At 41.2% G+C, this 17598-nt stretch overlaps 1 protein-coding gene across 7 annotated transcripts in view; it reads right to left on the reverse strand.

Moving 5' to 3' along the window:
* LOC126092496 (rho GTPase-activating protein 17-like) overlaps nt 1-17598 on the reverse strand; it is a 313454-nt gene that overhangs the window by 9075 nt on the left and 286781 nt on the right. For all 7 annotated transcript variants that reach the window (XR_007521344.1, XR_007521345.1, XM_049908117.1 and 4 more), the window contains one exon: nt 9319-9459. Coding sequence is in view for 5 of the 7 variants with exons in the window: in XM_049908117.1 (XP_049764074.1) it covers nt 9319-9459 (141 nt within the window). In the remaining 2 variants the exon portion in view is untranslated. The remainder of the gene's footprint in view (nt 1-9318; nt 9460-17598) is intronic.

Below are 17598 nucleotides of genomic sequence, written 5' to 3' on the forward strand. Positions count from 1 at the left end.
ACAAGTTGTGCATAACTTATGGTTCCCTGTATTTTACCCCTGCGACCTTCGGAATTTCAAAAGCGGTATTTCAGTAAACATAATCAAAAGCTTTCTATAAATCTACAAGTGCTATAAATGTAGGTTTGCCATTCTTTAACCAACCTTCTAGGGTGTGATATGGCTGCTAATATTTTCTATATAAATGATCTGGAGGGGGGGGGGGGGCAGTAATCTGCGGTTTTCTGCTATGATGCTGTGGCGTACGGGAAGTCGTTGAAGTTGAGTGACCCTAGGAGCGTACCAAACAACTTAGACAAAATTTCTAGTTGCTGTGATAAATGGCAGCTTGTTCTAAAACTAAAAAAAATGTAAGTTAATGTGGATGAGGCAAACGTAAACCCCTACTGTTTAGATACAGCATTAGCAGTGTCCTGCTTGACACAATATTGTCATTTAGATATCTGGGTGTAACACAGCAAAGCGATATCAAATGGAACATACATATGAGGATTGTGGTAGGAAATACGAATGGTCAACTTTAGTTTATTGGAAAAATTTTGGGAAGTCTGGTTCATCTGTAAAAGAGACTGCATATAGGATGCTATAGTGCATTTTAAATAAGTTGCGACTTTTGACATTTTGGTATGGAGCGAGTGGAGGGAAGCGTAGTTGCCAGTGTGTGCAAGTCGCATCAGCAGCTCATTCGAGAGTGTGCTGCGATCTTTCCCAGACACTTTTTAAAGAAGCCAATGGGTAATAAACTCACAGTCTCGAACATCTTAAAGTTTAATTATTCAGTTTCATGATGAAACGCCTATCATTTCCTTAATGGCCATAGTTATTGTGATATTTCATTAGTAAGTAACTGCTGCTAGTACTGCTAGAAATTCTTAATTTGCAGTGAAAAATAGGTGTTGCTATAAATTTGTGTTTGGTGATTGTTAGGTTATATATTGCTGTGTATTAAATAAAGATAATATATTGAATCATTCTTTAAACTTGAATTTATATCACTGTCTGTTTCCAACCTCAAGAAAATGGAATGCATGTAAAGTGCTCCGTCACAAAACTGTGTGTCAGTGAAAAAAACTAGAATGAAATGTTCATAAATTCCTTGTAATTCATAAATGGTCTGATATATTGAAAGAAGATTTTGGCAAATGATAGTGCACAAACACAAGAGTGTTTTGCCATATGATTAATATGCGAAACTTCCATTCCTACTACGATAATCAAGTAACTACAGATTTTTTCAATGAAATAATATAATTATTGGGGGCCATCGATAGCTGATTAAATGAGAACTCCTGTGGGTTTTGTAGCAATGTAAATGAAGAAGTTACATGTTTATTTTTAAACTGAGAATGGGCCAATTCATAACTATTGACCTGAATCGCACTCAGTTGTTAGTTTAATAATACACTATTTCCAGATTCTGTCACAATTTTAACAGCATTAGAATATTAGAGAGATGACTTTTTCTAGGCTCTAATGTGTTTCAGCAAAATAAGCAGATTTTAACATGGTAACAACAGAAGCTACGTATTCCTCAAAACTCTTTACAATCCTTCATAAATCAGTGTCTCCTCAACTATCTTCTTGAGCTCATGAATGCATTCTTGGATGACACTTTTACTGAAAATCACGTATTCCAAAGTACTGCACACACAAAACAGTTGTTCACAATACCTGACGACCACAGAACACTTCAACACCAGAAAATGTGACTTTACTACGGAGCTGACACACGTTGACGCATCTAATGTGTGACACAACATGGTACTGTTTATTCATGATGTGGTAACAGGGACGCTTTACCAGCAGAACCGCAGACAGCTTGGTAGGGAAAGTCCGGCACCACTGGTGTTACCTGGGCAATGGCGTCATGTCCCCCTCCACCCAGCCAAACATCAAAAGTCGCAACTAATTTTAAATGCGCTATAGTGCAACCTATTCTCAAGTACTGCTCGAGCATTTGGGATCCGCACCAGCTAAAATTAAAAGAAGACATCGAAGCAATTCAGAGGTGGGCTGCTAGATATGTTTCCGGTAGGTTTGAACAACACACAAGTATTACGGAGATGCTTTGGGAACTCAAATACAAATTCCTGGAGATAATACATTATTTTTGAGGAACACTATTGAGAAAATTTAGAGAACCTGAATTTAAAGCTGACTGCAGATTGATTCTAATACAATGCAGGGACCACAATGATCAGATACGAGAAATTAGGGCTCATATGGAAGCATATAGAGTGTCGTTTTTCCCTCGCTCTATTTGCAAGTGGAACAGGAAAGTACATGACTAGAAGTGGTACAAGGTATGCTCTGCCAAACACAATACGGTAGCTTGTTAAGTATGAATGTAGTTGTAGATGCAGATGCAGATAAGCCATAGGGTCAGTATTGTCTCATTTCTCTGCAACCAAACTGATCTTCCCCTAGTTCGGTGTGTGTTAGCATTTCCATTACTCTGTAAAAAATTCATGCCAGTATTTTGTAACATGACTTTTGTTCAGCATCTGTCTTCTCTGGAAGTGTGGGTGAGTTTCACCTGTCTGACACATCTTGCATACAGGGATGGTGGAATAGTTTTGTCATGGCTCGTTCTTTCAAGGATCTCAATCATTCTGACAGTGTTATCGACTCCAGTGGTCTTGCTTTGACTTGGGCAGTTTGGTGCTCTGTCAAATCCCTCTTGCAATACTCTCTCCCCCATTCCATCTTCATGTATTTTCTCTTCCCTTTCTCTAACATTGCCTCGAAGTCCATTTCTCTTATACAGCCTTTGTATATATCCATTTCACCTTTTCCTTCTTTGAATAGTCCTGGCTTTGGATCTGAGATCTCCATATTCACACAGAAGCTTCTCACTTCTCCATGTGTCTCTCTTATTTTCCTATAGGCGGCATCTATCTTTTCCGTAGTCAGCCACGCTTATACAGCCTTGCATTTGTCCTCCAACCATACTTGCCATTTTGCACTTTCTGTCATGTCAGTCTCATTTCCTAGACTTATGTACTCCCTTTTGCTGCTTCATTTGATGCATTTTTATATTTTCTCCTTTTGCTTATTAAACTCAATATCAAATGAGTTATCATATTATCTAATACACAAAATAAGGAAATGGCAATCACTCACCTATACCAGACTGATTTGTGGAGCATAGAAACACACAAAACAAAACAGTTCTCACACTAACTTTTGAGCTCTTGCTATTTTTCTAGTAAAAGTATACACATACCTTCACAGACACCCAGATGTGCACTTTTGCAGCCACACCAAGACTGATAATTAACTATTGGTTACTGAAATCAGACAGGGAAAGGGTAGGGAGGAATGCATGAGGCAAGGAAGGGGAGCAGGATAAAGTGAGACAGGTCTTTATGACTCAGTGGCTGCACAGTGAGATGAAAGGAGTTCAGAGGGTAGAGCATATAAGAGCTACGGAGCGAGGGTGAGGGGCATTGGAGGAGAAGCGCTTTCAAATAGCCAGGAATCCTTCCTTTGGCAGTCGGACACCCAAAACCCACTGTCTGATTCAGATCCATTGACAGCATTTTAATGTTTTGGACTCAGCATAAGGACAACCCTTCCCTTTCCTCCATAACAATACCTACTCCCAAATCTGCTTCACCCAGTCTTTATCCATCTGCAGCTTGTGGGCTAGTGGCTATCATTGCTGCCTCTAGAGCATGGGATCCCAGGTTTGATTCCCGGCCAGATTGTGGATTTTCTCTGCTCGGGGACTAGTTGTTTGTGTTGTCCTCATCCTTTCATCATCATCTGGGAAAGTGGTGAGACTAGACAGTGAAAAGTATAGGGAATTTGTACAGGTGCTGATGATCATCATCACCAGTGCATCTCAACTAAATGAGCTACCTTCCCAGATGTTGATCTCCGCTTCTTGGATGGTTCCATTAATATTTCTGTTCATATCAAGCACGTCAAGCATCAACAGTACCTCCACTTTGATAGGTGTCATTCATTCTATGTCAAGAAGTGGCTTCCTTAACAGCCTCGCCACCCACTGATACCGCATCTCCAGGGCACAGCAGGAGTTGTCGAAACATAGGTAAATCTCATTACACATGATAGTCCTGTTCCACAAAATCACCGAGCATACCGAATTCGCATAAACTGAGAGCCATTTTATGTGTAAAATATGGGGTAGGCTCTTGTTTACTCACATATTAAGTCTAAAATAACCAAATTTCTTAGTATTTGTACCAAAAATCACCACTTTCATCTTCCTCAAATGGATTTTAATGCAAAATTCATACAAATTAAAATTTAATACTGAAACATATGATAATATACTACAATCATTTTCATTAAGTCCCTCTACATTCTAAATAGCCTCTGGATCATCTACATTTGAAGAATGTGATGGTACCATAGTCAGTTAAGCTTCCGTGATGGGTTTCTAACATGCAAATCCTGTGTAACCGAACTGTTCTTCCTAGGCGCTGGACATTCATTCGAAGGGCCACACTGTTTTGCTGAAATGTTTGGCAGCTGTATGGTCTTCTTTGCCAGTTGATTATGAAACTCTTCATAACACTTAAGAGAATGTTCAGCTTCATTGATCATGCTGAAGGCCTCATCCATTTTCTTCGGAGTCAGCTTTCTAACAGGCTGAACTTCCTCAACTTCTGTTTATGCTTCATTACTGTTCTCACTGAAAACTATAAAATCTTCATTGCTCAGATCCTCAGAATGATAGTTTAGGAGGTCACAACAGCTCTTCATCAAAATCAGTGAATTTACCAATGCCATATCCACAATTTCTCTTGCTGTAATTGTGAGTCACAGTTCACTTCATCTTCAAGTACTGACACAGAATTGGGCCACAGCTTCCTCCGTACACCATTCATACATTTTGGAGTGACGTCAAATGTAACTCTCTACTAACATCAATCACCATCTTGATATTAAAGTCACCAAAAATCTTGATGGCAAGTTTGTCATTCGAACCACATTCTTATTTGAGATTGGATAAAGTTTTATGCAGGTAGTATGCCTCAAATGTAGACAAAATCCTTAGTCCATGGGTTGCAGGATGGATGTAGTGTTCAGTGACAGACACAGGACTTGTTCTTGTCTGACTCAATAATCATAAGTGGTTGGCTGGAAACATTATCAACGAAGACAGAGAAGAATTCTTAAAGAGATTCCCCCCCCCCCCCCCCCCCCTCACAGTACGTCCTCAGTTCTCTATTCGGTTCATTAACAAAACAGTCACTGAAAATAGCAGCAGCATCCAACCATTTTTATTCCATTTCCAATGAACTCTCAGCCTGCTCTTGTTACAAGTGCTCTTAAGATTTTGAGAGTGGTAGATCATAATGGGTTTTAATTTGCAATTGCCTGCATCATTTCCTCTGAAAAGGGTACATTGGTCCTTGACAATCTTAAGTCCAGGTGTTGAATTTTCTTCAATACGAATGAACACACAGCTAGGCATTCATTTCCAAAATAAACACCTTTCATCAAGGTTGAGAACCTGCTTAGCATTTTTTTGACATAATTTTTTTAGACCTCTTTTTAAATTCTTTATCTCAAACTTCGTCTGCAACAGCTGCCTCTCCTGTCATTTTAATATTGTGAAAGCCAAAATGATGCTTGACCTGATAAAACCAGCCTCAGTTGACCAAGAAAGGTGCTGAATTGCCCCCTTCTTTCATTAAATCTACATACAAGCTCTCAGCTTTAGCTTGAATAGCATCTCCAGAGAGAGGCAAGTATTGTTGGTTGTTGTGCTCAATCCAGTGACAGCATTTTTTTTCATTCTTTCTATTGCCTCCAAGCAAGATTTGGGCACTCTAATCACACTTAAGTTAGTTGAAGATGGAACAGTTTTTTGAACTGATTCCGCATTATCACAAATAGTTCTCACAGTGGATTGACTAAGTCCCAAAGCACATAGAATGTCAACAGTATGCTCATCTTTCTCACAGCAATCTACTAAAGTTCTAGCTTTGTTCCTAATGAATACAACCTTCATACACATTTCTTTCCCTTGACAGGCACTACTTTCTTTCCTTTTACCCAACATTTTAAAAACAGACCCTGTCAAGTGCAACTTCGCTGCTCTACTGACCTGAGCTGATAATCTCTCTCTCAACAAATATGAAAGAAGATGCGTGTTCAGATGTGCTAATGCACTACTTCACCCTACTGTTAACAGCTGGCAGCACTAGACTTAAAACTAAAACTGCACATACGAGAAAATGCGGATAATGAATCCTCAAATAACAGGATCTGACTTGTATACTGATAACCTTTCCAGAGCCTTTACTGACAGACAATATTCTATCCAGCTCATCCATAAACAACTCTCCCATGCCATTTGCTCCTCTGACACCAGTAACTCTATCAACCAGCCACCTACCAGCACTCCTCTGGTCACCGAGTATCATCCTGGCCTCGAAAAGCTCAACCACGTCCTTCACCAGGGCTTCACTCACCTTTTGACAATCCCTGAGATGAGCGATATCCTATCCAAAATCCTGTCCACATTAACTATAGTAGTGTTCCGCTGCCCACCCAACCATACATTCTTGTTCATCCTATTCAAACCCTGCTCCAAATCCTGCACTCCATGGGTTATTCCTTTGTGGTCGGTTCACGTGAAAGACCTGCTCCGTACGACATATTCATCCACCACTCCTACCGCAGTCCATTCACAGGCATTTTGAACCCAATAAAGGACAGGGCCACATGTGAAAGTAACCACGTTATATATCAGCTTGCTGCAATTACCCACATAATTCTATGTAGGTGTAACAAGTAACCACCCATCTACTCACATGATTGGCCACCTTCCAACTGTGGTGAACCATGAGTCTGACCATCCAGTTGTCAAACATGCTACTCACCACAACATAAGTGACTTCAACAGCTGCTTCACAATGTGGGCCATTTGGATACTCCCTTCCAGCACAAGTTTCTCTGAACGTAGCGGGTGGAAATTGCCTCTACAGCATATCCCGTGCCCTTACAATCGTCCTGGCCTGAATCCCAGCTGACCTGTTTACCACTGCCTCATCTTACCTTGCCCCTCATCTCTTATGTCCACATCACTCCTTCCCCATCCAGATCGTGTACTGCCTTCTCCCACCACTCCCCCCCCCCCCCCCCCGCATCAAGCACATGCATTATCTCCCTCCCCCCTCTCTCTTCAGTCCTTTCTTCCTTTCTTCATTTATTCCCCCCTCCCTTTTCCACCCCTCTCCATTTTTCTCTCTTCCATGTCAGTTACCCTTTTCATCCCCAGCCTCCTCTCCTTTTTCCCTCCCTATCTTCCCTCCCCCACCCTCCATATCTCTTATGTGCCTATATCTCTCATATGTGTGATTGGATTGAGGAGTTCCTAGATAACAGGACGCAGCATGTTATTCTCAATGGAGAGAAGTCTTCCGAAGTAAGAGTGATTTCAGGTGTGCCGCAGGGGAGTGTCATAGGACCGTTGCTATTCACAATATACATAAATGACCTGGTGGATGACATCGGAAGTTTACTGAGGCTTTTTGCAGATGATGCTGTGGTGTATCGAGAGGTTGTAACAATGGAAAATTGTACTGAAATGCAGGAGGATCTGCAGCGAATTGACGCATGGTGCAGGGAATGGCAATTGAATCTCAATGTAGACAAGTGTAATGTGCTGCGAATACACAGAAAGATAGATCCTTTATCATTTAGCTACAAAATAGCAGGTCAGCAACTGGAAGCAGTTAATACCATAAATTATCTGGGAGTACGCATTAGGAGTGATTTAAAATGGAATGATCATATAATGTTGATTGTCGGTAAAGCAGATGCCAGACTGAGATTCATTGGAAGAATCCTAAGGAAATTCAATCCGAAAACAAAGGAAGTAGGTTACAGTACGCTTGTTCACCCACTGCTTGAATACTGCTCAGCAGTGTGGGATCCGTACCAGATAGGGTTGATAGAAGAGATAGAGAAGATCCAACGGAGAGCAGCGCGCTTCGTTACAGGATCATTTAGTAATCGCGAAAGCGTTACGGAGATGATAGATAAACTCCAGTGGAAGACTCTGCAGGAGAGACGCTCAGTAGCTCGGTACGGGCTTTTGTCAAAGTTTCGAGAACATACCTTCACCGAAGAGTCAAGCAGTATATTGCTCCCTCCTATGTATATCTCGCGAAGAGACCATGAGGATAAAATCAGAGAGATTTGAGCCCACACAGAGGCATACCGACAATCCTTCTTTCCACGAACAATACGAGACTGGAATAGAAGGGAGAACCGATAGAGGTACTCAAGGTACCCTCCGCCACACACCGTCAGGTGGCTTGCGGAGTATGGCTGTAGATGTAGATGTAGATGTAGATGCCCTACATTATGAACTCCTTTCGTCTTACTATGCAGCCACAGAGTCATTTGTCAAAAGACTTGCCTCACTTTACCCCACTACCCCATCCATACCTCATGTGTTCATCCCTACCCCCTCCCCACCTTCATCAGTGAGGCAACTGCTTTCAATAATAGATAATCAATAATCAGTCTCACTGTGGCTGTGGGAATGTTATGTTTACAACAAAATTAGAAAGAGATCAAAAGCTAGAGTGAATGCTGCTTTCCGTTATGTGTTCCTAATGTTCCACACATCTGTTCACTTAACTGTATGGGTGTTTTCCCTTATTTTACATACTATTCCATTGAGGAATTTCCATTATTGTTACAAATTATCTAATATTAACGCAAATGCTCATAGATAAACTTAACTGAATCATAAAAAGACAACTACATGCTGTGTATGGGAGGTGTCAAATGGTGTAGAGGCTCATAAGCTCACATTATACACTGTAGTTGTGTAGACAAGGTGTCAAATGGTGTATAGGCTCATAAACTGCTGTTACATACTGTAGCTCAGTTTTAGACTTGTGTTCTTGTTCAGATAAGAAAAGAAAGCTGCTTTCTGCTCAGCTATTGGGCTCAGTGGCACAGTTCCAGGAGAATGTGTGTTAAGTTTTCTGCTTTCCCATATTATGTTACATAAAATATAGATTATGAGGGGTAATCAGTCTTGCATTCCTACCTCTCTCTATAACGCTTGAAAATCAACAGGTGGTAGCAGAAGAAAGATTTCAGTTTAACTGATTTGGAGTTGAGCTGAGAGATCTCACACACTTTTAAAATGGTAGCAATGGCTGGGTTTCATAGTGAGCATCCTAGTTACAAGTGAAATCTCTCTTTTTCGTATAACACTGCTGTAATGTCATATAAATCAGACAATTATATAACCTCTCTGCTTGCAATAGTCACAGAAAATGTAATGAAATGTGAATGCACAGAATACTTGCTTACATGGGTCACTGTGGAGACTGACGTCATTTCCTTTCGAGAGTGTACTGGGATAACCAGATTCTCCGTTTTCTTTCTCCACGTTGCTATAAACTTCCTCAGTTTTTGAGGGTCTTTGAGGCCTTTCTGGGCACTGATCTCTATCTGCAACCATGTAAAAAGACATTTTACTAATATACTTACCTTTATTCAGAACTTATGAGTAAAGTAAATCATTTGTCACTCTGGAAAAAAAGGTCCATTTCCACTCATTACAACAAAATGGAATTAATTTATCATTTAAATTCACACACACACACACACACACACACACACACACACACACACACACACACACACACAAATAATGTCTTAATCTCCTCTTCCTTTCCTGTTTTTGGTTACCACCATCCAGGTGAATGAGAAGTACTTTACAGAAAAAGTGACTATAGAGAATGAACTTCCCAGTTAGATGGAAATCCAACATGGATCAAAAAAGTTTCATTGTCTTCTTGAGAAACAGCACTTGTAAGACACTTGAAAGAAAAGAATTTCTCCATAGTAAAGGAAGGTAACAAAACATTCCCCTTTCACTGTGTATACATAACATCCATATTAAAAAATGAACACTTGATTTGATTTTTATTGATTCCAGATATTCTGTTGTGTGTTGTTAGTCGTGAATATTGGACAAGTCACAATTATAATTTGTATAAATTTTATAATTGATTCATAGCAAGAAGAAAGAACAGCTATATCTGTAAAATGAAGTAAGTCAGCTATAAACTTATGGTACAGTACAAAAATACACTGCCTGACAAAAAAGTGAGTCAGCCAGAAGGGAAGGAGGAAACAAAATGCAACGTGATGGGTTTAGAGGGTATGTGAAGCTATTTCAGTGATTACAAAATCGAGTCACATTTACAAAGAACTTGGTAGTATGAGCCAACTTATCAGTATAATATTGAACCCCCTCTGGCCTGCATAGACACTCTGATTCTGTTACGAAGATTGTCATAATGTCACTGTATTATCTCCTGAGGCAAGTTGGCCCATAACCGTTGTAACTGGTCCTTCGTATCCTGGAAACCTGCACCGGAATTGGCTTGTCATGTGAGCTGGTCCCACACATGTACTAACAGGACCAGATCTGGAATAATGCTGGCTGCATGAGCACCATCCTGCTGAAAAAACGGCACAACAATATTGTCACATCAGAGGTAAGACATGAGGATGTAGAAGGTCCTTGATGTGCTGTTGTGCCAACAGGGTTCCCTCAATCACTACCAATGGTGACCTGAAGTCATACCTGACAGTTCCCCATACCATGATGCCAGAAGTAAAACTACTATGCCTCTCCAAAGCATTGGGAGAGCAGGGCCTCTCCAGGTCATCGCTGTACTCGCTGAAGATGGTCATCTACGGTAGTGCAGAACCACGTTCATTGCTGAACACAATATGATACCATTCATCAGCAGTCCATGCTTTCCAGTAATGGCACCACTCCAAATGCAGCCATTTGGGTTGTGGTGTTAATGGTGGCCTACTCGTGGGATGGTAATGCCCTAATCTGGCTGCACTAGTCTTTGACCAGTGGTGCAGGTTGACACAGAATATTGCAGGAAGTCCATTACTTGTTCTCGGATATGTACACATGTGAAGCTGTTATATGGTGCTCGGTGCCAATACAGTGATCCTTCCTTGTGGTGGTCAGACGTGGTCAACCAGACCTTTGATTACAAGTATACCTGCCCTCATGTTCCCATGCAGTTGAACATTAGGCCATTGTCAAATCTGAGTATCACACAAATCCGGATATTATTTGATTCAACCAACCAGCCAAATGGAGACTGGCGAGGCCCATTCAGAGTCTCTAGCATGCTGATAAAGCTGTCTCACACGAGTATGTGGCACATCTGTGTTTTTCAGTGATCATTCAACATCTGGTGGTACTAACAACCCTTGTATACCCTACCAAGAACAACACTAAACATCAATGGTGGCCATCCCATCTGTCACAAATAATTGCAAACCAAATCATTTACAACCTACCAATGGTGTGTATGTGTTCAAAGTTAACTGACATCTGATATTTTTTCTGGGTGCTTCAATTTTTTTGTCAGTCAGTGTATTTAACTTGGTTATTTTAGACTGGTATTCATAAATTTTTGCACTGTATAGAGGCAGTTCATCTGAAGTAACATTTTTACTTTTGGCCTGAATCTTCATCTAATCGACTTTAGGCTTTCAGGTAGCTTGTTGTATAGAAGGACTCCCATGTGCCTTACATGTAGCTGTTGACTAATTATAGATATATCATTGGAGTTACGGGTCTGATGATGGTAGATATCTTTATTTTTTGTAAAGTACGTACATTTTCATGAATAAAAAGCACTGTTTCACGTACATAAACATAAGACACTGGCAGGGCACTGACCTCCGTAAATAGGTGCTTAGTGGTTGAGGGGAGAGGCACTTCTCTCATTATTTGAGTATTTTCTTATGATAGTAAATATCTGTGTGAGACACGCCAAAATGGAATGCAGTATATGACAGTACTGAATATACAATTACAAAGCATCCACATTTTAGTGTTTCAGTATCACATAACTTACTTACATCATTAACCCACAAGTGAGCACACCTATTTATACAGGGTTGTCCATTGATAGTGACCGGGCCAAATATCTCACAAAATAAGCATCAAACGAAAAAACTACAAAGAACGAAACTCATCTAGCTTGAAGGGGGAAACCAGATGGTGTTATGGTTGGCCCACTAGATAGTGCTGCCGTAGGTCGAACGGTTTCGTTCTTTGTAGTTTTTTCGTTTGACGCTTATTTCCTGAGATATTTGGCCCAGTAATGACCAATGGACCACCCTGTATAGTACGCCAAACACAAGTAAAATTGTTTTTCAGCATTTCACTGTTGTTTCACAAAGGGCAGCCCATACTTATTCCTTCATTATTGCTTCAGCTTACACAGTGATAAGTTGTGTTGTCATACAGTCAAGCGAGCAACAGTAATATAAAATCAACAGTGAGCTAGATCAGAAAAAATTTACTATCTTCGAAAGAAAATGACCCAGATTATGAGCTAGCAGCACAATCCCACAGTGTGGCAGTTGACCACAAGACAATTAGTAATAGACTAAGCAGCTGGGTGGGCTCTGATGCCTGGAGTGGGTCATTACTGTGGGGTAACAAATGTCCGTTGCCAGCACTTCTGCTTTAGCTGGTATTATATAATTTTATTTTATTGCTGTTTAATTAAACTTCGACGAAACTATGATTTTACTCTTATATGTCTACCTTGGTAACATAAAGATGCTGTTCTTTACATGTGTAAAAAGTACATTGCGCACATGCTCGTGTTATGAAAATTGGCACACCTGTTCAAGGGTTAAATGCATAGCTCCAACTGCTCCATCTATTACTAACTTTTTTATATACCCTATCTCATCTAAAGTATGTAGGCACCCATTAGTAGAAATGAATATGGGATGTGTCCACCCTTTGCCTTTATGATGGCTTGAACTCTGCTGGTGACACTTTAGATGAAGTGTCTGACTGTCTGTAGAGGAATGGCAGTGACCATTCTTCCTCAACAGCCAAAACAAGAGAAGGTAATGATGTTGGAAGGTCAGGTCTGGAGTGAAAGCAACGTTCTAACTCATCTCAAAAGTGTACTGTTGGGTTCAGGTCAGAACTCTGGGCAGGCCAGTTCATTGCTGGAATGTTATTGTCTACAGTCCCCCTCTATAGTTGACTCGTCAGCACAGCAGAATGCCTGGGTTCAATTTCTGGTTGGGTAGGAGATTTCCTCCGCTCAGGGCCTGGGTGCTGTGTTGTCTTCACCACCTTATCATCCTTCATCAACACAGAGGCGTCAACTAAAAAGACCTGCACCAGGCCATCGGACTACCTGATGGGAGCCCCTAGCCACATTTCATTTCATTTCACAAACCATTGCCCCATACATGCTGCTTTATGATAAGGTGCATTGCCATACTGATACAAACAGTTATAGTCTCCAAACTGTTCCTCTACTGTATGCAGCACACACCACCATGAAATATGTTTGTATCCTTCCACATTTAGTCTTTTCCTAAGCACAATAAGGGGACCACACTTCAATCATGAAACCCCCACCCACCAATACCATACCACCACATCCTTCGTCATTTACTATCAACATTACACATGATGTCATGTAATGTTCTCCAAGTATTCAACAAACCCAAACCCTTGCATCAGATTGCCTCACAGTGTATAGTGAGAGTCATCATTTCACAACGCTAATTTCCATAGTCCAGTGGTGTCGCTCTTTGCACCACTTCCAGCATGCTTAGCACTGACTACAGAAATGTGTGGCTTATAAGGAACTGCTCCACCATTATATCCCATTCTTCCTAGCTCCCTACATACACTCACTGTTGTAGCTTGACTGCTAGTAACACTCTGGAACTCACAAGTGATTCCTTCCGCCAATTCCGTGTGATTTTTTACAATCACCCTATGCAATGCTCGACAGTCCCATCAGCATGAGATCTGCCAGGTCTTGGTTTAGCTGTGGTTTTTCCTTCATATTTCCACTTCACAAACACACCTCCAACAGTTGACTCGGCCAGCTTTAGAAAGGTTGAAATGTCCTTTGTGGGTTTATTACTCAATCAACATCCAATGGCGAGTCCACATTCAAAGTAACTGAGCTCTAATAATACACCCGTCCTGCTGTTATTGCTTTTCTACTGACAACACAATATGCCCTGTCTCCTCATATACTGGTGGACCCATCTCTTGTGACATCTAGTGGTCAATTCAAGATTACACGGGAGTGTTCGATACTTTGGATCAGATTGTGTATACACCACTGTAGAGCGTCATCTATCTGCTCTCTGAGGAATTTAGTGGTTGCCACACCACAGTAAGAAAATAATCACCATGCAGTTCAATCGGCTGCAGTAGACGAGAAACCAAATAAACTCTGCACAGCTTGGCAAAAGTTGCCAAAGACGAGAGACACTTCACCATGTACAGAAACAGCTATCTTCATGGCTCGCATAGCCACACGGACATGCATAGGCTGCAAAGTCTGTGCGCACGGGTTTGATACTCTTCTGTAGGCCTCATGTTGCACTGTGATGGAGCTAAGCGGGAAGGGCTATGTGCCTCTTTGGTCGTACTCAGCTGTTTCTCAAGCAATGAAAGTGAATGATGTCATAACATGTGGATAGCAAGTGATGGAGAGCAACTGCTGTTCACTCAGCTTTGGCATGTGGGTATAGTTCTCTAGTGGTTACCTCTTTGTTTATAGGCACATTTTTAAATCTGATATCATATAGCCTTGATGAAATCGTATGTTATGGCTGAAAAATTATATATACAGTTTTGGCTTTATTCAGTAACAGTTTTATTGTGTTTAACCAACTGACCAGATTGGAGTTCGTTTGTGAAAAGGTGTTATGGAGTTCATTAGCACATTGATTCTTGTTCTTTTTCTTGTGCCTTTGGCCTGTACCGGTGCTGGGTCAGCATGGTTAGTAATGGATTTGGCATGGTTAGTTGAAGGGGTGGCTGGATGCCCTTCCTGATACCACACATTACCCCCCCCCCCCCCCAAAAAATCCCATCCCATCCCCAGGACATAATATGTGTACAGCAACTGTCTCCTTGTAGTGTCATGGCATGTGAGAGTGCAAGTTTGCAAAATGTTTGAGAATCGTGTAACTAAGAGTGGACTTAACTGCCAGCCCCGTATTTGTGTACTGTGATGTGGGAAACCACCAAAGAATCACATCCAGGGTGGTTGGAACACCAATTCTCATCGTCAATCTGCTGGGAAGATTGGATCTGGGGCCAGAGCACTTCCCAGTCTCGGAAGCAGTGCTTTAACATGGAGCTATCCAGGCAGGTCATGAGCATATTCATCTGAATAAAGTGTATTGCTGTCACCTACAAACATTGTTGGTAGACTTTGCTGAATGTTTTGATGGAGATCATGAATAAATAAAATAAACAGAAGTGGTCCACTTCAAGTGGACCAAGGGTGGAGCTTCAAGAATGGTTTGTCTTTTAACTTCATCTTTTGACTGTAAGCTTTCGAAATTTTTTTAGGTGATTACAACTCTTTGTATTCAGTTGGAGAGATACAACTGAAACCAATTGTTGAATTTTCCCCTAAATCCAGACTGTAGCAATTTCTACATTAATAATTCATACCTGACAAGACTGAAGGTCTTTTTGAGATCAAGAATACTCCTGTAACTATCAGGTAGCCCAAAACTCCAAAACTAGTTACAACTCTCATATAAAACTCAACAGAAGAAATAAATATGTCTCTTCAAAATTTCAATCTCAATAACTGGTTTTGTGTAGAAGTGAGCTGTTATGAGAACCTGAACAATGAAGACTACAGGCAAAATGCACTGCAAGAAGGCTGAATTTCTGATCTTGGCTATATCATTTCCAAAGAAAGACAAACGTAAAAATACTACAAATGCTATCGCAAATCTTCTACTACAGCACAATCTCTCATACCTAACATAACAAAGGAAAAATAATCCTTGTGCCAGCAATTTGTGCCCAGTGCAAAAGAAAACAGTTTTTTTTTTCAAGTGTGAGTATAGAGGGAACTCTATGCTTCACAGTCATACATCTTCATAAAGGAAATAGTCATGCTGCCAGAAATTTAAAAAAAGATGTCAGGTATTTTCTCAGGACATTTCAATGATGTCCTAAGTAGGTCACAAAAAGACAAATCAGAAAATATTAATTTCTTCTCTCAGTTATCTTTGTGCTGGACAAACTTTTACACAACATTTCACTTAGTCAACAATGAGCCATGCGTGGCACGAATACCCGCCATTATGTGTTTTACACCTTGTTTTTAACGAATTTCCATCTCACTACATTAATTTAAATTAGTATTGTCACTGAGCTGCTGCTTTGACTGACCGTGAACGGCGTTAGCAGCGCATTTCGATACATCCCCTCTCGTAGTATCTTTGCTCTACTGCTATTACTTCCTGGTCGTTAGTCTGTCGTAAGGGAGATGGTAGCAGTTCAGATGGCCAGTTCCGGTTGTGAGTTCGGGCTGGACTGCGTCTGGAGTGCAGTCCGAACCTGCCAGTCAGAGTGGCAATGTGGCACTAGGGCAGTCGGGTGGGAGCAGCAGTAAGGTCTACGTCGACTTGGCTCGCCTGACCGTTGCCACCACGCATCTCCTGAGCCGGGCCACACTCTTGGTGAATCGTCGGTCAGTCGTCCTACCTAACGACACATTTGTGCAAGTGTTTTCTGGTTGTGTGTGTAGTTGTCCTTATTTCTGCTGATGACTATTTTTGACGTTGTTGGCACTCTGAGGGGAGTCGGTCGGTTGTTGCGGACGAGGGAACTTCTCCACACGGTGCAGTCGGCTGGGGCCGCTGGCAGTCCCTGCACAGTGTCGGAGTGTGTGTGGAGCTGTCCAATCGCTATGAGCTTCGTGGTTCGCCGACTCAGGATGTCACAGTTGAGTAGTGGTTTCACATACCCAAGTCACATCTATTCATGTTGTGGTGGTTCGCTTCGGTGGTTTGCTGTTGGGGAGGTTTCCTGGTGAGCAACACCGAGTGGTTCTACTGCTGTGATTTAGCCGCCATGCAGTGCAATTAACTATTTTGTGCAATTAACTATTTTGGTCGACAACGATTTGAGTGCACCAGTGGAATTTTCTGTCTTGTGGCCATTAGTGTTCCTGTTACCTGCCCTGGCCACTAACATAATTTCAGGCAGCATCCTTTCCTCATCTGCTGTCGCTGTCCAACATGGTGTGTAATTTTGACAGCTAATACGTACTCCATTGTGGATTATCACATTTGTAACATTGCCGGTTGGGGTTCTCATGTACTGATTGATGGGAAGCAAGTTGTTGTGTCGGTCGGTTCATGGCTGCCCCCTGGTTGGGTTCCGACGGATCAAGTATAGTTGGGCTCACGAGGGCAGAAGGCAGACCAACTTCCCTGGAGGCCTTCTGAGTGCCACCGGTGTTTAGTTATCTGTTGTCAGCTATTTTAAATTTTAGGCTTATGGTTATTGCTTGTTTCTTAAAATTTTGCAAATTAATTTTTAAATTTATCTTTCAAGCTTAAACCCTGCAGTCTTCTGCCTTTAAAGATTATGGTAATATATTTTGAAGTTTGTTTGTGGCCCTCAGCCATTGGTATTCCACCTTGCATATGTTGTTTCCTTACATTATTTTATTGCTATCTTAATTGGATTTTTGTCTCGTTAAGATTTCTTGTTGGAGGCCTTCAGCTATA

The sequence above is a fragment of the Schistocerca cancellata genome, chromosome 7 (assembly GCF_023864275.1).
Source record: "Schistocerca cancellata isolate TAMUIC-IGC-003103 chromosome 7, iqSchCanc2.1, whole genome shotgun sequence".
NCBI lineage: Eukaryota > Metazoa > Arthropoda > Insecta > Orthoptera > Acrididae > Schistocerca > Schistocerca cancellata.